General features: G+C 36.2%; 1 protein-coding gene across 2 annotated transcripts in view; it reads left to right on the top strand.

Moving 5' to 3' along the window:
- Window positions 1–21,857, top strand: part of WDHD1 (WD repeat and HMG-box DNA binding protein 1) — a 66,617-nt gene that overhangs the window by 29,868 nt on the left and 14,892 nt on the right. For both annotated transcript variants that reach the window (XM_042943292.1, XM_042943293.1), the window contains exons 12-18: window positions 1,021–1,208; window positions 3,100–3,284; window positions 5,518–5,759; window positions 8,356–8,493; window positions 10,178–10,334; window positions 17,393–17,507; window positions 18,167–18,298. In XM_042943292.1, the coding sequence (XP_042799226.1) occupies window positions 1,021–1,208; window positions 3,100–3,284; window positions 5,518–5,759; window positions 8,356–8,493; window positions 10,178–10,334; window positions 17,393–17,507; window positions 18,167–18,298 (1,157 nt within the window). The remainder of the gene's footprint in view (window positions 1–1,020; window positions 1,209–3,099; window positions 3,285–5,517; window positions 5,760–8,355; window positions 8,494–10,177; window positions 10,335–17,392; window positions 17,508–18,166; window positions 18,299–21,857) is intronic.

Raw genomic sequence — 21,857 nt, 5'->3', positions numbered from 1 at the left:
ACTTGAATGGATCTTTTAGTTTACCATGTTTGATTTTGAAATACATGCATTGGTAATTTAGAAAATACTGGTTCACTGAGGTTTGCAGGCCTTTGTAATACTGATACATTATCTAGGATTGTATTTGTTAGTATCATCACCAATCTTGTCAGAAGTTTTTAAATATTAGGAAGCAGTCAAGCTCATGGTGGCAGGTAAAAGTTTTCTGATTCTTTTTTTTTTTAACGTTTATTTATTTTTGAGACAGAGAGAGACAGACCATGAACGGGGGACGGTCAGAGAGAGAGGGAGACACAGAATCGGAAGCAGGCTCCAGGCTCTGAGCTGTCAGCACAGAGCCCGACGCGGGGCTCGAACTCACAGACCGTGAGATCATGACCTGAGCTGAAGTCGGACGCTTAACCGACCAAGCCACCCAGGCGCCCCATAAAAGTTTTCTGATTCTTGCTTGAAAACTCAAATTTTATCATTGGCAACAGATTGTGTCAGTTATTTTTCTTAAATGACCAGCCTACTTCGTTATTTTCAAGAAAATGTTGACCAAAATACCAAAGTCAGCATAATCATACTTTATCTGGCATTCTTTCAAGTAAAAATGGTGTTTCGTGAGAAAATCAACAGTTCAGCTTACAACTCATTTGTACAAATGGTTTCTTTTTTTCTGAGGCAGACATCACACATCTTCATGCACACTTCTCATTTTAGCACAGAGAACATTTTTTAAAAATCTGTGCAAAGATTAGGGTTTAACAGAATTGATATTTTTACTGCAATTGAGTGGTGAGTCGACTGCTAATACAGATTGGTGCCGCTGCCTGGATTTATGTCATAGCACCAACAGTTTTACCCTCTACTGTTTTTGCACCATCGCTGTAAACATTAACACAGTGGAGGAGGCAGATAGCATGTTAGTATTATTAAGTATGAATGGAAAATGTTATTTGGACTTTATAATGCTTTTTTTTTTTTTTTAGGTCATTGGTATTTATGATTCTCTAATTATAATTCTTTGTTTTCTAGATGTTACAATGTTAAAAACTGGTTCTAATCTTCTCAAGGAGGAGGAGGAAGATGATCAGGCAGACAGCGTTCATAATCTACCACTTGTAACATCCCAAAGGCCATTTTATGATGGGCCGATGCCAACTCCCCGGCAAAAGCCATTCCAGTCAGGTTCTACACCCGTGCATCTCACTCATAGATTCATGGTAAGCTTTGGATCTCCACTTAACTTCAAAATAGTTTTATGTTATATATTATATTATATTATATTATATTATATTATATTATATTATAATATATCATATTATATTATATTATATTATATTATATTATATTATATTATATTATAATATATCATATTATATATTCTTTTACCTTTAAGAATTTTTTCTCAATATAGTTAATTCTGTTTGGTAAAAAATATTTTTAAAAACCTTGATTAACTGGCCTACAGCACTTTGGTACAGAATTTTGTGGTTTATTTTTTTATGGTTAATTCAGTTTTAATCTTATTTCAACCTTATGTTAAATAAAATTCTGCTTTGCAGAGTGACAAAATGAACATAAAGTTAATATGACTGTATATCTTGCAGTACCTCTTGGTTATACTTCCAAACTTTATTTCTCATATTAATTTTTATATAATAGTTTATACTGATTCCAAAACACTAGTGAGAAGATGTTTTTTAGAAGACAACTCTTAGTATGATATATTAGAAAGTGATAAGTGCTTTGGAAAAAAAAACTCTCTGCCTCTTTTCCCCATCCATCCCACTGGAATGTAAACTCCAAAGGATAAGAGATGTTTCTGTTTTGTTTATTGATAGCACTTAGAACAAGGTATGGGGCGCCTGGGTGGGTCAGTCGGTTAAGCATCTAACTTTGTCTCAGGTCACATCTCACGGTTCTATTTGTGGGTTCGAGCCCCACGTTGGGCTCTATGCTGACATTGTGGAAGCCTGCTTGGGATTCTCTCTCTTTTCCTCTCTCTCTCTGCCCCTCTCCAACTCGCACTTTTTCTCTCTCTCAAAAATAAATAAACTTAAAAAAAGAGCAAGGTATGGCACAGTAGGCATTAAGAATATATTTCTAGGGGTGCCTGGGTGGCTCACTTGGTTAAGCGTCCACCTTCAGCTCAGGTCATGATCTCACAGTCTGTGAGTTTGAGCCCTGTGTTGGGCTCTGTGCTGACAGCTCAGAGCCTGGAGCCTGCTTCAGATTCTGTGTCTCCCTCTCTCTCTGCCCCTCCCCTGCTCATGCTCTGTCTCTCTCTGTCTCAAAAATTAAAGAAAATAAAAAATAAGAAATTAAAAAAAATATATTTCTAAAATGGATAAGTGAGTATATTAGCTTTTTATTTTAAGCTTGAGAGTTAAAAAGTTTAATATTTTTATTTGTTGGTTATTTGAGGTTTTCCACTGAGGACTTTGCCTGGTATCCACCTGGCATAAATTTGTAGGTAAATATTAAAGTTGATGTTTTATTTTAATAAGACTTTTTGTTGCTGTCAGTAATCATCATCAAGTAATAGGTCTTAATTTTTCATTGTCAACTGTTTTATGTATAGTTATTTGTGGTAGAGGAAAGGAAACACTAGGGCCTAGTGTGAACCTGTAGTGTACATAGATGGAAGATAAGTTTTCTAAATGGTATCAATTTATGTTGCTTTAAAATGTATATATTTATTCTTATAATTTAAGCCAGTTAGTTGGAACAGGAAAATATGCTGTCATTTATGTCTGTATTTATAAGTAAATACAGTTTTGAAATATTTCTTTTGGGGAATTTAATGGTTTGGTTGTACAAAATTGTATTTTTTTATGGCAGTAGTATAATTTTTAAAATATTAAATGGAATACTCCATTTGCTAATAAATAAGTATGTGCCGCCTTCTCATGAAAAGAGTAGATAATAATTGTAGTCCTGATGTCACTACTCTTACTTGAAACTATTTAAAGGTAGATGAGCTGTGGTTGTTCCCATAACTTAAATTTCGATACAAACTGAATTATAATATTTGTTAATTTGTAGTTTAGTCTACTGATCCTAGGACCTTTTAATTTTTCTCAAGCTTGTATTTAACCTTAATGCTTGTAGGTGTGGAACTCTATTGGAATTATTCGCTGCTATAATGATGAACAAGACAATGCCATAGATGTGGAGTTCCATGATACCTCCATACACCATGCAACACATTTATCAAACACTTTGAATTACACAGTAGCAGATCTTTCTCATGAAGCTATTTTGTTGGCATGTGAAAGCTCGGATGAACTAGCAAGGTAAATTCAAGATTATGAGGAAGAATTCGTCACTGCTGAGTTGTTAGATATAGAAGTGTTTCATACATAAGACCTCAGAACATGTCTGTTTTTGCCTAATTGTCCCCTCACTTACATTCTCTAACTACAAATGAAGGTATGACAGTTTGTAATTGCAAGAGAAATGGGGCTATTTTTTATATTGTTACTGTGTTTCATTAGTATTACAAGAATAATACATATGAATTATAAACAAACATTCTTAAGCAGTACAGAATTTTTAGGAAGAAAAAGTCCCCCCAGAATTCTGTCAGACATAACCACTGTTAACAGTTTGATGTGTATCCTTCTAGATTTCTTTTTGTATAAATCCCTGTCCTTTTTAAATTTACTTTATTAGTATAATTTATGTACGATAAAATGCACCCATTTTAGGTGTACAGTTTGATGAGTTTAACAAATGTGTATATATTCAGATAACCACTGTCCCAATCAAAAAAAGTTTTTCTTTTAAGATTTTATTTTTAAGGAATTCCCTATACCCAGTGTAGTGCTTGAACCCACAACCCAAGACCAAGTGTCACACGCTATATCAACTGAGACAGCCAGGCGTCCCTCAAAATTATTTTTTATCACCCAAAATGTTCTTGTATCCCTAGACAGTTAATCCAGTACTTTCCTTGGACAAGTTTTTTGTCACCTGGGTTTTTTGTTTGTTGGTTTTGGGTTTTTTTGTCACTATAATTAGATTAGAAACTTCTCTATTTTGGTTTTTTTTTTTTTTTTACATTTATTCATTTCTGAGAGACAGAGAGAGACAGAGCACAAGCGGGGGAGGGGCAGAGAGAGAGGGAGACACAGAATCCAAAGCAGGCTCCAGGCTCTGAGCTGTCAGCACAGAGCCCGACGCGGGGCTCCAACTCACGAGCTGTGAGATCATGACCTGAGCCGAAGTCAGACACCTAATGGACTGAGCCACCCAGGCACCCCTTGAAACTTCTTTAAAAAAAGAAGGGGGGAGAATGATATTTGGAAAAATAGACAAAAAAATTATGGGGGAGAAGCAGTAGAGGCTGAATCCTTTTTTTTTTTTAAAGAAGAAAAAACATTTTTACTTAACTTTCTGTTATTTCAGCCAGATTACCCTCTCCTGATCTCTCTTCTTCAGCAGATTGTAGTGCTTATACACTTGATCGTAGATTTTTACTGACTCTGAGGTGATTTGAAATTAAAATCTTTCTGATTGGATACATTAGCTTCTTGCTGCTCAAAGTGTAGTTCACAGATTAGGGGCATGGGTCACCTGGAAGCTTATTGAAAACAGAATTTCAGACCCCACCCCAGACTTTCTAAATCAGAATCTGCATTTTAATGAGATACATGGGTGATTGAGTATGCATTAGAGTCTAACAAATACATTTTAATTGGTTTCCTAATTTATACATTGTAAAATCCACTCTATACTTCATTATTGAATTAAATCAGTTTACTAATAGAAACCACTGTTGACTCCGTGTCTCTGACTCAGAATCTTACATAAATAGAACATTTATTTCCATGTACAGTTTTTTTCCAGATATCTTTTTCTTTGTTTTCCTGGGTATATTATTTCACAGCTGAATACAATGTTACTTTTCATTTTAAAATTGAATTTAAAATTACTCTTCAGTAAATCAGTACTGCCTCTGGTTCTAAATACTGTAATATCTGCATTCCCAAGTTTAACCTTAATAACTTTCGTGTGTGTGTGTGTGTATGTATAAATATAAATAAATGTAAATAAGAAAGACTGGAAACATCAGATTGTTAGCAGTGGTTGGTGATCTAGCTGGTGGGATTATATGTGATTGTATTTCCTTTCTTCCTTTGTTTTCCTGTATTAAATTTTTTTTACAGTGAAAGAACTAACATTTTGATGTTTCTTCCCTTTTTAAAAATTTAGTTGTGATTTGTCTGTGTATTTGCAACCTAGGATCGATCATACTCTGCAGATTTTAGTCTGCCTGTTTTCATTTAACATTATGTTGTGAGCATTTTCCTGTGTTTTTAAGTATTCTTCAGTAACATGACTGTTAATGGTTTTAATACATTCCATTTTAAGGATATTTCATAAATATTTCAAAGCTATTTTTGTACCATTTATGTTTAAAAGAAAAATTATTTGGTTTTTGTCACTGGGTATCATGATTAGCTTCATATATATAAAACATCAAATAGGAACGTTTGATTGTTTCTGTCTTATTTTAATTTATAGCAAGCTTCACTGCCTGCACTTTAGTTCTTGGGACTCAAGCAAAGAGTGGATAGTAGACATGCCTCAGAATGAAGATATTGAAGCCATATGTCTTGGTCTGGGATGGGCAGCTGCTGCCACTAGTGCCTTGCTCCTTCGATTGTTCACTATTGGAGGTGTTCAAAAAGAGGTCTTCAGTCTTCCTGGGCCTGTAGTATCAATGGCAGGACATGGAGAACAGCTTTTCATTGTTTATCATAGAGGTAGATTTTTTTTCTAGTCTTTTATGATCTTGCCATGACTTGAAGTAAAATGAAAATTACTTGAGCTTTCTTTGTCTTTCTCATACTTTGTTTTGGATTATATACATCCTTTTGCATTCATTTTAGCATTTGAATCTGTGTAATCTATGAATGTACAGAATTTTGTTGTATTCACTAGTAGGAATGAAAATATTTTATTTATAGAAAAACTATATTCTAGAAAGAATTCCAAGGTAGAACTTGGCTAGTTACTTCCATGTCTATATCTCATAAGAATTTTCAGCATTTAAACCTCAAAAAAAAAAAAAAACTTCCAGTGTGCAAGACCAAGACAGTTTGAATATGACTAAAAAGTTGCTGCTTCCTTTTCCTCACCTTATACTGTGTCCTTAGTCCCCACCACTGTTTGAAGACTGATTTTTTCAAGGTTATTGATATGGGGCAGCTGGTTGGTTCAATAGGTAGAGCATGGGACCTTCGTCTCAGGGCCATGAGTTGAAGCCCCATGTTGGGTCCAGAGCTTACTTAAAAAAAAAAAATTACCAATAATCTTTTTATGCTTATTTTTTGGTAATTCCATCAGAAACGCTTTCTTTTCTTAAAAATTGTAATTCCAGTATAGTTAAAATAGTGTTTTGTTAGTTTCGGGTGTACAATATAGTAATTCAGTAATTCCATACATCACCCAGTGCTCATCATGAGAAATGTACTTCTTAATCCCCATCACCTATTTTACCCATTCCCCACCCAACACTTTATTTTCTTGGATTCTGTGACATCACTCCTGATGTTTTTCTTACTGATAACTCCTTCAGCTCTTCCACTAGCTGCTCCTCCTATGCCGTCCTCTTAGCTGGAGTGCTCCAGGACTCTGTCACAATCCCTCTTCTCTAGTACCCTCTCTAGATGAGCTTTCAGTCTTTTGGCTGCTTAGCCCTAGTAAGAAATATGCTCTATTTTGCTAATCTATACATATCTGTAAATGTAACTACAGAAGTCTCATGGACAATATGTACTCTTTGATTTCAGTTTTCTTTAAATGCTATTTGCAACTTTAAACTGATTTCATGACTCGTGGCTCAAAAATGCAGTTTGAGAAACTACCCTGGGTTATGTCCTCAAGGCCTATGGCTTTAAATACATCTGTATGTCCATGACTTATAAATTAATATCACCAGCCCTGCCCTCTCCTTGTGTCTACAGACTTACATATCCAGTGGCTACTTGAAATCTCTTGGTAGAGTTTTGATATGCATTTCAAACTTGGTCACAATAAAACCTTTGGTTTTTTTTTTTCCCTTCCACCTTGCCTTTCACTTAGTTTTCTCCATCTGAGTAAATACCATACTATTAATCCAGCCACTCAAGGCAGAAATGTAAGAGTTATCATGGAGTTTTTCTCTTTCCCTTACTCCCCGTGTCAACCCCATCATGTCAGTTCTATGAAATAACACATTCCAAACCCTCTGTTTTCATCTCCTCCACTGAAACCCCAGTTCAACCCAGATGTCTTCTCTTGGACTATTGTAGTTGTCCCGTAACTAGCTTGTCAGGTTCAATCCTTGCCTTCCACAATCCATTCTCCACCTGGCAACCTAAGTGATTTTTTAAAAACATAAAGTCAGAACACATCCTTCTCAAGTTTTTCTGACTTTCCATTGCTTTAGAATAAAAATCAAGCTTTTCATCACAGCCAGCAGGGTCCTACATGATCTGACCTTTGCTTGCCTCTTGAACCTCATCTGTTGCCACTTTTTCTTGTTACTCATTCTAGCAATACTAGCTTCTTTGTATTCTTCAAATTTACCAAGCTTGTCCCTATCTTAGGACCTTTTCATTAGCTGTTCCTTCTGTTTACTATAGTGCTCCCCCCCCCCCCCTGACCTTTGGATGGCTGGCTTCAGCATGCATTTTTTTAAATGCTTATTTATTCTTAAGAGAGAGACAGACAGAGCACAAGCAGGGGAGGGGCAGAGAGAGAGAGAGACACCGAATCTGAAGCAGGCTCCAGGCTCTGAGCTGTCAGCACAGAGCCCAATGCAGGGTTCAGACTCAAACCATGAGAACATGACCTGAGCTGGACGCTTAACCTACTGAACCACCCAGGCACCCCTCCAACTTGCAGTTTATGTCTCAGCTAGATTTCACTTTCTCAAAGAGGCCACCTTTGTCTAATCTAAGGTAACCATTCAGTGAGTGTAACGCTCCGTATCATATTATTCTTTTAACTCTTTGGAGACACTTAGCATTTTTTTCTTTTTAAAAATTAGTCTTCTCTTACCTGAATATGAATTTCATGAGAACAGTGTGACTTCATTTTCTTTACCGTTGTAGCCCCAATACCCGGCATATATAAGCTCTTGTAAATATTTGAGTGAATGAATTACCTCTTAATATCACTTTATATAAGTAGTCCATGTAATATAGTATTCTAATACCTGAATGATATGTCAGTCAGGTGGGTTATCCATAAAAAGTAGTGCTAGTTAATCTAAGAATTTATCACAAAATCATTTCAAGTCACAGAAAGTACTTTAGACTGCATTATAGCTAAATAACCTTTGATACCTGATTTATATTTATATTTTCTCACTAGGTACAGGATTTGATGGTGATCAGTGCCTTGGAGTTCAACTGCTAGAGCTGGGGAAAAAGAAAAAGCAAATTTTACATGGTGATCCTCTTCCTCTTACGAGGAAATCCTACATAGTGTGGGTTGGATTTTCAGCTGAAGGCAAGATAAACTCATTTGTTTATATTAAAAACATTTTTCCAGTAGAAATTGTTCCATTGTTTTACTCCTAATTAATTTTTAAAGATAAATGTCTATATTATATGTTTAAATTTCTTAATTATGTTGGCAGTGGGAAACTGGAATTGTTAGGCAAGGTAGCCATTATTTTATGTATAAGATCTGTTCTTCATGTGAATTCTGGTTAGAAAACTTACAAAGAGAGAAATATATTTCTCTAAAAGTTTGTTATGGGTACCAAGGAGGAGATACAAATCAGTGGTGAAGTTGTGGCTTTTCCTGAAGATTCTACACAGAAAATAGGAAATTTCTATAGCTGCACTATCCACTACAGTAACCAAGTCACATGTGGCTAATCTAAACTGAGATGTGCTATAAGTATAAAATACTCTCAGAATTTTGAAGGCTTAATTTAAAAAAAGAAAGTAAAAAATTTCAGTAATTCTTTTACATTGATTACATGTTAAAATGATAATATTTTGGATATATTTGGTTTAATAAAATATGTTCTTAAAATTCACTTTTTCCATTTCCTCATGTAGCACTAAGAAATTAAAAATTACATTTATAGATTCATTTATTAGTGGCTTATAACTGATGATGATTTGAAATACCTTATTTAGCCCTGTCTCCTAGCTAAAATATTATTTCTATTGGAGATTCTTGCCCTTCACTTATATTATTGGAAACTCCAGTTTGTCTTTTACATTTCTGAGCAGAGAGCGAGGGAGGCAAACCATGAGACTCTTGGACACAGAGAACAAACTGAGGGTTGAGGGAGGGGTAGGGGAGAGGGGAAGATGGGTGGTGGACATTGAGGAGGGCAGTTGTTGGGATGAGCACTGGGTGTTGTATGTAAATGATGAATCATGGGAATCTACCCCCAAAACCAAGAGCACACTGTACACACTGTATGCCAGCAAATTTGACAGTAAATTATATTAAAAATCAACCATTTCTGGAGGTGTTTTCTAGTGGGATATTATTGGTCATTTATGTTCTAATCATGTGACCATTTGTAACTTCCATTTATATGTCTTTATTTTTTTCCACCAATTACTAATCAGATCTAGACTTAAGGATAACTGCTGCTTGCAGAGTGAGAGGTGTGTGAAGTCACAGATAAAAGGGATAATTAGGGAATAATGCTATGCACTTCCTGAGATGGGGGCAGAGTAAGTGGGAAACAGAATAGCTTACCTAGGAGTTGGGGAACACAATGACAAGGCCAAGAAAGAACAAGAGGAAGAAGAGTACTAAAGGCAAATTTCTCTACATCATCATGGTACATTAGGTTCTGGTTGTTTTTCTAAGTCTTTCATAACCAGCAAAACTTCAGATTCAGAACTTAACATTTTTATTGAAATTGGCTTTTAAAAATATTGCTATATTCCAGCAGGTGGCATAGTTCTGACTGAAACTATCAGCTTATTCTCTTGAGTAAATTTTAGTCCTATCACAGGCAGGTTTTTTTCTTCCATTCAGTTAGAGCTTATTCTGTGCAGCTAATTAAGTTTTGTGGGAAATAATCTTGAATTATTCGCCTTGTTTTATTTTTTGCTTTTGAACTGAAAGTTGAATCATTGGTATGTATTTTTGAAATAGGATTTATTTAACAAACATGTAGCTGTGTCTCCAGGTGATTTCTTTTTCTTTTGGTGTATAGGTACCCCCTGTTATGTGGATTCAGAAGGCATTGTTCGAATGCTTAACAGAGGGCTTGGTAATACATGGACTCCTGTATGTAACACAAGAGAACACTGTAAAGGAAAATCTGATCACTACTGGGTGGTTGGTATCCATGAAAACCCCCAGCAACTGAGGTGGGCTATTACAAAATGCTTAGTTGATTCTTTTTTAAAAAGTACTTTGAAATTTTTTGTTTTGTACTCTTTAAAGGTATTTAATTTTTTTTTTTTTTTTTTTTTGCTCTTTCACCTTAGTTCATTTATTTGCTTTCCATATTCACTAAATTAGAAATTGATTTATATTCATTTTGAAGTTTGCAACTGATTGCTGGACTTAAACTAAATAGAAATTAAGCATATTAGTGTGACTGTAGTATTATTTCAGCCAGATGGGGAAGAGAGTTCTGGTTAAATGTGGCATTTCATCTTTTATTGCAGCCTTTTATTTTATTTTTTCATTTTTTTTTGTTGTTGTTAATGTTTATTTGAGACAGCACACACAGCGAGGGAGGGGTGAAGAAAGGGGTGACAGAGAATCAGAAGCAGGCTTTTCACTATCCAGCACGAAGCCAGATATGGGTCTGGAATTCACAAAAACTGTGACATCATAACTTGAGCTGAAGTTGGATGCTCAACCAGCTGAGCCACCCAGGTGCCCTTCTGCCTTTAACTTTAAACTGTGATTTAGAATTGAATAATTTAGTGGCTTTTTGAGATTTTTTTATAAGGCTCAATTTTTGTCACCAGGCAGAGGGCTAGTAGAAATGTAGTAGTTGACTCATAGTGTAAAACTCTCAATCCGTATAGTCCCTATTCAGTATTGTATTAGATACTTTTCTCTCTTTTGAAACCTGATGTGTTTTTGGTCTAAACAACTGGCAGGGACATTGAGTAGGTACTTGGTGAACAAAGAGATCTCTGCTTTCATGGAGCTTATAGACTGATTGGGGAGACAGATAACAGAAACAAGTAAATGTTAATTACTCCTTGAGATAAATAACATAAATTAATCTGAGCAGACCCATGGTGGAGAATAACAGAAGGACACATTCTAGGTAGCATCATCACATAAGACTCTTAATAGAGGTAGTATTTAAAATGAGACTCGAGGCCAGGAAGTCTGTTAGGAAAGAGTGAAGTGACAAATGATCATTGCAGTATAGACAGCATGTATAAAGGACCACAGATCGGAAAGAACTAGGTATGTTTAAAGAATTAAAGGATGTAAATGTGAATAGCATACAAGAAGCAAGGATTGGTGAGAGGCATGATCTCAGAAAGTTAGACCAGGCTGCATTATAGACCATACAGAGAAGTTAATATTTTATTTGAAGTTGTGTCATGAAGCCATTCAAGGGTTTTATCTGGGGAATGATGTAATCTGATTTATACTATAAAAAGAAACTATATGTGGCAAATGGATTGGCAGAGGTAAGATTGAAAGTAGGGAGACAAGTTTTCACCCAGGGGATTTATCCTGCTTTCTGTGGGGATGTTTGGAGATGTGAGAAATGTGGGGTATTATTTATAGCTGTCACAATGATTTGGGGTTACCCTGGCATTTAGAGAACTGGGGCCAGCACTGTCAAACATCTTGCAGTGTGCAGAATGGTCCTGCTCAACTACAGATTGTCATTCCCAAATGCTATCAGTGCCTTCATTGAGAAACACTAAGGAGGATTTTGCAGTCATCTAAGTGAGCTATAATTACGGCTGGAACTAGTGTGGGGGCAGCAGAAATTAATGGGAACCAGATTTGAGATAGAAACAGTAGGACTGGGGCGCCTGGATGGCTCAGTCAGTTAAGTGTCTGACTCTGATTTTGGCTCAGGTCATGATCTTACGGTTTGTGAGTTCAGGCCCCGCGTAGGGCTCCCTGCTGACAGTGCAGAACCCGCTTGGGATTCTCTCTCTCTCTCTCTCTCTCTCTGTCTCTCTCTCTCTCTCTCTCTGCCCCTCCCCTGCTTGCACACGCTCTCTTTCTCTCTCTCAAAACAAATAAGTAAACTTAAAAAAGAAAAAGAAACAGGATTTTCTGGTAGGTTGGGGGTTGGTAGTGATGGAGAAGACTCAATAATGACACCCATGTTTCCAATTAAAGCAACTAGACGGATAGTCATTCCATTTATAGAAATAAGAGAGATAAAAACAATTTCTTTCTTGGCTGTGTTAAGTTTGAATTGCCTGCAAAATGTCCAAATGGAGATATCAAGAAGATACTAGAATACATTATTCTAAGATATAAATTTGGGAATCACCAGAATATAGAACGTATTTAAAGTCATAGTAATAAGTGAGATCACATAGAAGAAAGTAACAAAAAAAGGTCACAGATTCCAACACTTAGAAATTTCAACATTTAGAGGGGCATCTGGGTGGCTCAATTGGTTAAGCATCCAACTCTTGATTTCGGCTCAGTTCATGATCTCATGGTTGTGAGATCGAGCTCCATATCTCACCCCTGAGCATGGAGCCTGCTTGGGATTCTCTCTCTCCCTCTCTCTCTACCCCTCCCTCGCTTATGCACGAGTGTTCTATCAAAATAAATAAACATTAAAAAAAAAATTCCAACATTTAGAGATCAGATATTGGAACACGTAGCTTTTGAATGAGGAAGAGAACTATTAGCTAAGCAAGTAAGAGAAAAATCACTTGAGGGTCATATCACAGAAGCTGTAATTGGAGACTTCCAAGAAAGGAAGTAATCAGGGAAATAAAAATGGCTCTTGAATATATAAAAAGATGATATCAAAATAAGGTAAATACAAATCAAAACTAAAATTCTCTTTTTACTTATCAAATGAGGAAAATCTGAAAATTTGATAACACTCTTGGTGAGGCTATGGGGGAATAATCACGTTTGTAATTGCTGATGGGAGTATAAATTGGTTACAATCCCTTTGGAAAGCAATTTGTCAAGAACTACCAGAATTAGAAATGCATATGCTCTTTGATCCAATAATTCTGCCTTAGGATTTGTCCTACAGACATACTGGTACTTGTTATTTAAAGTGTGATCCATGGACCAGCAGCATCAGCATCACCAGAGAGCTTAGTTATTAGAAATGCTGAATCTCAGGCATCACTTTCAGACCTACTGAATCAGAACCTGCATTTTAACAAGATCTTCAGGTGATTCGTGTGTACATTAAAGTTTAGGAAGTACTGCTGCTAGCACATGTGGGAATGATGATACATGTGAAAGATTTTCTACATTGTAAGATTGTTGATATTGACAAAAGATTGGAACCCTAAATTTCCATTACTAGAAGAATAGGGAAATAATATTATATACAACTATACATTAGAATACTATATAGGGGCGCCTGGGTGGCTCAGTTGGTTAAGTGTCCAACTTTGGCTCAAGTCATGATCTCAGGCTTCGTGAGTTTGAGCCCTGCATTGGACTTTGTGCTGACAGCTCAGAGCCTGGAGCCTGCTTCAAATTCTCTGTTGCCCTCTTTTTTCTGCCCCTCTCCTGCTCACGCTCGCTCTCTCTCTTTCAAAAATAAACATTTAAAAAAATTAAAAAATACGATGTAGATTTTTTTAAACAGTGAAGCAAATCATTTATGTGATAAGAGTTATGTATCAGAGTATATAAAGAACTCTTGTAACTCAAAAGACAACTCAATTAAAAACTAGGCAAAGTGTTTGAATAGACACTTCTCAAAAGAAAATACACATATGGCTAATAAGCATATAAAAACATATTTAGCATCGTAAGTTATGGAAATGCAAATCAAAACCACAAAGATTCCACTTTATACCCACTAGAATGATTATCACCCAAAAGAGGGAAAGTTCTGTTGAGCATGTGGAGAAATTGGAACCCTAAACATTGCTAGGTGGGATATAAACTGGTACAGTTTGGCAGTTCCTCAAACGGTTAAACACAGTTACCATATGACCTAGCTGTTCAACTCCTAGGGATATAATTAAAAGAATTAAAAACATGTCATTTGAATCAGTACAAAACACCTGCCTTTAATTATGAATATGAGTAATTACTAATCTGTAGAAGTATCACTCCTACCTCTGTTCTAGCAAATTTTTTAGCAGAAATTGTCTTTATTGTTTCCACTGAAGATTTTTTTTTTCCATGATCACTACTGGTTAACGTATAACTGAGAGGTTACTAATTTTGTGTGGTACTGTCTAATTTGCTCTCTGTAAACATCTTTTTTTTCTTTTTGAAAGCTCTTAAGAGTTATTTGACATGCTTAAAGACAAAAATTTTTTTTTGAGTTTCGTTCATTTAACAAGCATTTGTTATAGTACTGACTATATGTGCTATATTACACAAAGGTAAATAAGGTCAGTAGCCAGGAAGTGTTGGCTAGTAAAATCATTATCAACTCCTGAGTAAACGCTCAAAACAAGTTGTGAACAAAGTCTCCTCCATGCAACCGAGAACACAAAGCAAAACTCATTGCTGAGGGGAAGCTTAGTCTGGATATTGGCCCAAGCGTCTCCAGTTTGATATGTTTTCAACTCTTTCTTTAACAAGAGAACAAGTTTTATGGTTTATTTGAAAAAGAATTAAAGTAATTTTGTCTTAGTAAACTGTAGTTTATTTTTTCACATCTTCTCCAGATGGTTTAGCCACATAGTTTCCAGGAAGCTCATTCATTGTAGGCAAAAACCACCAAATTAGCAGTCAAATGAGTTTGTTTTTCGTCTTCATCCATGAAAGGGACACTTAATGGATAACAGGTCTTTTTACTTCAAGTCTAAAAGGATAAGAAATGTGAATTAGTACTCTGCTTTGATATAAATGTGGCTTTAAAAAACTATTAATGAAATCCTAGGTTTTTATAGTGATAATTGCTTACTATGACTAAATCAGTAAAGTATTTGAGCTATAAAATGTTTTTACACAAGAGAGTATGTCTTTTTATAGAAAAAATAATATTAAGGCATTAAGATTACTCCCAATGTCCTTTCTGATTTTGTTAATATACGTATATGTGTATGTAATTGGACTTGTCCTTTTCTGAATGCACATGCCCTTTTTCATCTTGCATGACTAATAAACCACTGGCTTTTGTGAATGACAGAATTGCCACAAGAGATTTTTCAAACTGTAGGTATTCACACTGCCACCTCATATTGTGTGGTGAAAACCACTGATTTATATGAACTCATAAAAGGGGAGGAAGAAGAAGAAATGAGATTGTATGTTCAAAATATTGGGGGGGGGGGCACCTGGGTGGCTCAGTCGGGTGAGCATACGACTTTGGCTCAGGTCATGATCTCACAGTTCACAAGTTCATTCGGGCTCTGTGCTGACTAAGCCTAGAGCTTGCTTCAAATTCTGTGTCTCCCTCTCTCTCTGTTCCTCCCCAGCTCATGCTCTGTTTCTCAAAAATAAATAAAAACTTAAAAAAAATAAAAAACAAAATAAAATAAACAAAAATATTGGAACTCTAAAAACATGTTTGTATTTTTATTGTGTGGTCACAAAAACAAAAAGGTGTGTTCAAATCTCACTAGGAAGGGGACCTGGGTAGTTTGAAAAAGATTCCATTATTTAATTTTTAACTTCTCTAGTGGGCATTTGATAATACGAGAAGATACTTACGAAAAAAAAATTTAAACCTACATAGTATTTCCCTTTAAGAAAGACATGACTTTAAGCCATGACTAAAAGGCTGTACTATAAATTAAGTGGGTGGTTATTAGTAAGCACTGAACATTGTACTGTATTTTAAAGTGACTATAAAAACTAGAAAGTTTGCCTAAGGTACTTACAGTGTGTAGGTATGGTTTTCCAGTGGTTTTCTTATAAATAACTTGGAATACATAAGTTAAAAGAGTATTCTATGTGCATGTATCATTCCGTGATTAATGAATGCTTTTTAATTAATAAATTCCATTAGTATTAATGCTGAGGGGCATCTTTAAATACTTTACATGTCCTAGTCAGAAAAGGTTTAGACAGTGTTCTTGCCCACTAAGCTATTTATTACCATGTAAGGCAACCTTTGATTTAGCAGAGTAGGTATATATTATAACCTTTTAAATGATACTGGACTTTCTGCTTCACTCTCACCAATATCTAGTAATAGACACTCATCTGTATTGGACATTTCACCATCTTTTTCTCTTGTTTGACACTTTTTACCAGCAGTAAAAAGACTGACAAATGAAAGTGAATATGCTTCACCAGTATCTTATCTTGGGTGATCTGTTTTATAATGTGAATTCCATGACAGCTATTTATGGCACAGCTTCTGTATTTTTTTTTTTTTTTAATTTTTTTTTTTTTTTTTTTAACGTTTATTTATTTTTGAGACAGAGAGAGACAGAGCATTAACGGGGGAGGGTCAGAGAGAGGGAGACACAGAATCTGAAACAGGCTCCAGGCTCTGAGCTGTCAGCACAGAGCCCGACGCGGGGCTCGAACTCACGGACCGCGAGATCATGACCCGAGCCGAAGTCAGACGCTTAACCGACTGAGCCACCCAGGCGCCCCAGCTTCTGTATTTTAAAAGTGGGCAGTTTGCTAAGGAAAAGCTGATGAGAACCTATTTCACTTTCTTTTTTTTTTAAGGTTCATTCACTTATTTTGAGAGAGAGTGAGGCAGGGGCAGAGAGAGAAGGAGAGAATCCCAAGCAGGCTTCACACTGTCAGTGCAAAGCCCAGTGTGGGGCTCAAACTCACAAACTGCAAGATCATGACCTGAACCAGAATCAAGAGTTGGATGCTTAACCGACTGAATCACCCAGGTGCCCCAGGCCTGTTTCACTTTAAGTGATAGTTTAATAAAGCTGATATAAAGAGGGATTTTTGAAATGCAGAGGGAGGGATTAATTTTTATACCTAATCAGGCCTGAAGTACTTTACTTTTTAAGTTTTTTTATTTTGAGAAAGAGGGAACAAGTGTGGGGGGAGAAGGAGAGAATGCCAGCTTCGTGTTGTCAGCGCGGAGCTGGATGCGGGGCTTGAACTCCCAAACTGCGAGATCATGACCTGAGGCAAAACCAGTGGTTGGACACTTAACCAACCGAGCCACCCAGGTACCCCAAAGTACTTTTTTTAAAAAAAAAAGAATAATTTATTGTTTATTATTAAGCTAGCTATTGGAATAATATTATTCCAAGTTACTGACTTTTGGAAAATTTATATTTTAACAGTTTTTATGATGTTGGAGGAAATTTTTGTGGTGAGACTTTTTCTGTACTGACAGGTGCATTCCTTGTAAAGGTTCTCGGTTTCCTCCCACCCTTCCACGCCCTGCTGTAGCTATATTATCCTTTAAGCTTCCTTATTGTCAGACTGCAACAGAGAAAGGACAAATGGAGGTATGTGGAAATCTTACCTTGACACTCTGAATTTGATAGTACATTGCTTATGATGTAGACATTTAAAAATTACCCTGATGACCATTGTTGACTACTCATTACTTTATAATTAAATAATTAGTTGTAGCAGGGAGGGAGGACTGCTTATTACCACCAGGGTAACTGATTGCCATCACTACTTCCAGGGATTTTGTCTATGAGATAAATGAGTATGATCATCAGGGCCTCACTAGGGCAAGGCATTCACTGTCAGAGTTGGGCTGAGTGCCTGAGAGAGTGGGCCTCCATAAATTTTGTGTCTTAGGCACCAGGCTTGCCTCACTATGGTCCTAGCCTTCTGCCATCAAGTCATTTGAAACCTTGCAATTAGTTACTCTAACCAAGAAGCAAATTGGTCTCTTAAAAAATAGCTTAACAAGTTTTCTGAGCATTAACTATGATAGCTAAGAAACTGTTTAAAATACTATATTCCCTTTTTTTTTAAGGATAGAAGATAAAGTCAAACTTTGGTATCACATTAAAATTTGAATTATAAAATAAACTAGAAAGAATATTTCAAAAAATATTTTATTTAGAAACTGTTATCTTAAGATAAATATTTAACACTTGCCTGGTATTAAGCTGATAGTTTTCTCTAAGCAGTTTTTTCCCTTTTGTAGGAACAATTTTGGCGTTCCGTTATATTTCACAATCACCTTGATTATTTAGCTAAAAATGGTTATGAATATGAAGAAAGTAGTAAAAATCAAGCAATAAAAGAACAACAGGAACTTTTAATGAAAATGCTTGCGGTGAGTAAAATAAATATACTGGAAAAATTAAAGTTACACTTTTCTATAGATTGTATTTCTTAAAAGTATGTGAGTTAGCACCAAGTTCCACAACCTCAAAATCTTTTTTTAATTTTTAAAAAAATTTGAAATTAGATATAATTAACAGTGTTATTAGTTTCAGGTTATAGTACAATGATTCAACAGTTCTCTACTCAGTTCTGTTTCCCAGTTGATATTGCAGTTAAAATATTTAAAACATTACCTTGTAACTAAGATCATAAGCAGATAAGTGTGCTTTTAATCCCTTTCACCTATTTCACCCTTCTCCCTTCTCACAGCCCCTCTGGTAACCATCAGTTTGTTCTCTACAGTTAAGAGTCTGTTCGTTTGTTTTAATGTTTATTTTTAAGAGAGAACACATGCATGTGAATGGGGGTGGGGAGAGGCAGAGAAAGAGGGAGAGAGAGAATCCCAAGCAGGCTCTGCATTGTCAGCAGTGAGCCTGATGTGGAGCTCTAACTCAAAAACTGTGAGATCATGACCTGAGCGAAAGTCAGGTGCTTAACCGACTGAACCACCCACATGCCCCAAAAGTGTGTTTGTCTCTTTTTCCTGTTTGTTTCTTTTTTTTTTTTTTAATGTTTATTTATTTTTGAGAGAGAGCAAGCAGGGGAAGGGCCAAGAGAGAGGGAGATAGAGGATCTGAAGCAGGTTGTGTGCTGACAGCAGAGAGCCCAACACAGGGCTCGAACTCACCAACTGCGAGATCATGACCTGAGCTGAAATCGGATGCTTAACCAACTGAGCCACCCATGCACCCCTGTTTGTTTTGTTTCTTACATTCTACATATGAGTGAAATCATATGGTATTTGTCTTTCTCTGACTGACTTATTTCACTTAGTGTTATACTCTCTAGATCCATCCATGTTATTGCAAATGATAAGATTTCATTCTTTATTATGGCTGAGTAATACTCCATTGTGTATATATATTCCACATGTTCATCCATTCATCTATGGATGGACACTGGGTTACTTCCATAATTTGGCTATTATAAATAATGCAGTAGTAAACATAAGGGTGCATATGTCTTTTAGAATTAGTGCTTTTGGGGGGCAACTGGGTGGCTCACTCAGTTAAGCATATGGCTTCTGATTTCGGCTCAGGTCATGATCTCATGATTCATGGGATCAAGCCCCGCATTGGGTTCTGTGCTGACAGTGCAGAGCCTGGTGGGGATTCTCTCTCTCTCTCTCTCTCTCTCTGTGCCCCGCCCATCCTCAAAATTAATAAAAAGAAAATTTCTATAGAATTATTGCTTTTTTATTCTTTGGGTAAATACCCAATAGTGGAATTACTGGATTATATGGCAATTCTATTTTTAATTTTTTGAGGAACCTTCATACTATTTTCCACAGTGGCTGCACCAGTTTGCATTCCCACCAACAGGGCACAACCTCCAATTCTTAAGTTGCATCCAGTAGTGTTTTTGTTCCTTGAAAGTTCTGTTTCCAAATTGATATTGCAGTTAACATATTTGAAACATTACCTATAACTAAGATCATAGGCAGAAATAAACTGTTCTGGTGCTGTCTCCCTTTTTGCTTTTGGTCACTTGTCTTTGTTTTCACAGGCACTCCAGGTATTCTGATGTTTAATAAAATTTGTGAACTGGCTATAGCTCCTACAACAAAATAAAGTTTGAGTGTGGGCTTTTAGACCTCCAGGGCTGAGTAATCTTAAGAACTTTGTTTGATAAGGCTTTTAGATATGCTTGCCTTTTGTCATCTCTTAAGCAATTGTGTGATGAAAGTTTGTCTATAGCAACCAGGTTTCATGCCCTGGATATTTTAAGTCTATTGATCTCTAGAGATAAATATATATATATGTATATATATATATATATATATATTTGATATATAAATATAGTTAAAATATAAAGTGCATATGTTTCGTGTCCTCACTTGAGGTTGGTTTATGGTGAGGAGTATAACCTAATTTCTTTGTTCATTTTGCACCAGCCCCTTAAGGACAGTGATCACATCTCCTTTACCACTGTGTGCTGGGTGCTTACATGGTGTGTAATACATAATAGACTTCAGTATTTCTTGAGAGAGTAAATGGTCCAGACTTTTCATTTCAAAGTTGAGGAAAAAAGATTCTGAGGGAAAAGTGGTATCTAAGACCACAGAGCTAATTATAACTCCAGTTTCCAAAAGGTAGTATTCACTACTGTCACCACTATGCAACACTGCCTTGAGTTTAGTAGTAAAGAAATTTAGTTTATTGTAAAGTAAGTTTTGTTTCTTTTATAAAATGTCATTTGTAAGGGCACCCGAGTGGCTCAATCGGTTAAGCGTCCGATTTCGGCTCAGGTCATGATCTCATGGTTCGTGAGTTCGAGCCCCGCATTGGGCTTTGTGCTGACAGCTCAGAGCCTGGAGCCTGCTTCAGATTCTGTGTCTCCCTCTGTCTGCCCCTCCACCGCTTGCACTCTGTCTCTCTCATTGTCTCAAAAATAAACATTAAAAAAAAAAAGTTAAAATGTCACTTGTGTAACTAGTAACCTTTTCTCTTTGTACAACATATGTAAGAAAATATGTTTGGTTTATTTACCATTTATCATTAGAGGAGCTTTTCCTCTGGGACAGTGTTGTTAGTAGGGTATCAGTAGCTTGAGGACTGGTCAGTTCTTTAGCATTCCTGTCCCCCTGGCAAATGCCTGAAGTTTAACCTTGTTACTATGAGAACCATACTACTTCTTTTCATTTCCAAACACCCTCTGAGGCAGAGTACTACTCTGATTAAGAGGTATTGTTTATACAATAGTGATAGTAGAAAACTTGAAAAGGACATGCAGGTGACTATCTAAAGCTTCTGTGCTGATCCATCAGATGTGGGATGTCTGAGTAACAAAATAATCCTTCTACTCTATCAATTATGAGACCCTTAGTCTTTGAAGTACTAATTTTCCTTACATTGTACTTGAGTTGCCTCACTTTGAGTTGTCAGAATGCATATCAAAAGGAAAATAATCAATGGCACAAAACCGGCCACTCAGATCAATGGAATAGAATAGAGAACCCAGCAATGGACCCAGAAATGTTTGTTGGTATGGCCAACTAATCTTTGACAAAGCAGGAAAGAATATCCAATGGAACAAACAAAGACAGTCTCTTCAGCAAGGTAAAATTGGACAGCGACATGCAGAAAAATGAACCTGGACCACTTTCTTACACCATACACAAAAATAAACTCAAAATGGATTAAAGACCTAAACGTAAGACAGAAAGCCATCAAAATCCTAGAGGAGAAAGCAGGCAAAGACCTCTTTGGCCTTGGCCGCAGCAACTTCTTACTCAATATGTCTCCTGAGGCAAGGGTAACCAAAGCAAAAATGAACTATTGTGACCTCATCAAAATAAAAACCTTCTCCAAAACAAAGGAAACAATCAGCAAAACTGAAAGGCAACTGACAGAATGGGAGAAGATACTTGCAAACAACATATCAGGTAAAGGGTTAGTATCCAAAATCTATAGAGAACTTACAAAACTCAATACCCAAAAAATAAATAA

Source organism: Panthera leo, chromosome B3, assembly GCF_018350215.1.
Source record: "Panthera leo isolate Ple1 chromosome B3, P.leo_Ple1_pat1.1, whole genome shotgun sequence".
In the NCBI taxonomy this organism is placed as follows: domain Eukaryota; kingdom Metazoa; phylum Chordata; class Mammalia; order Carnivora; family Felidae; genus Panthera; species Panthera leo.
This window is presented reverse-complemented; position numbering and strand designations above follow the sequence as displayed.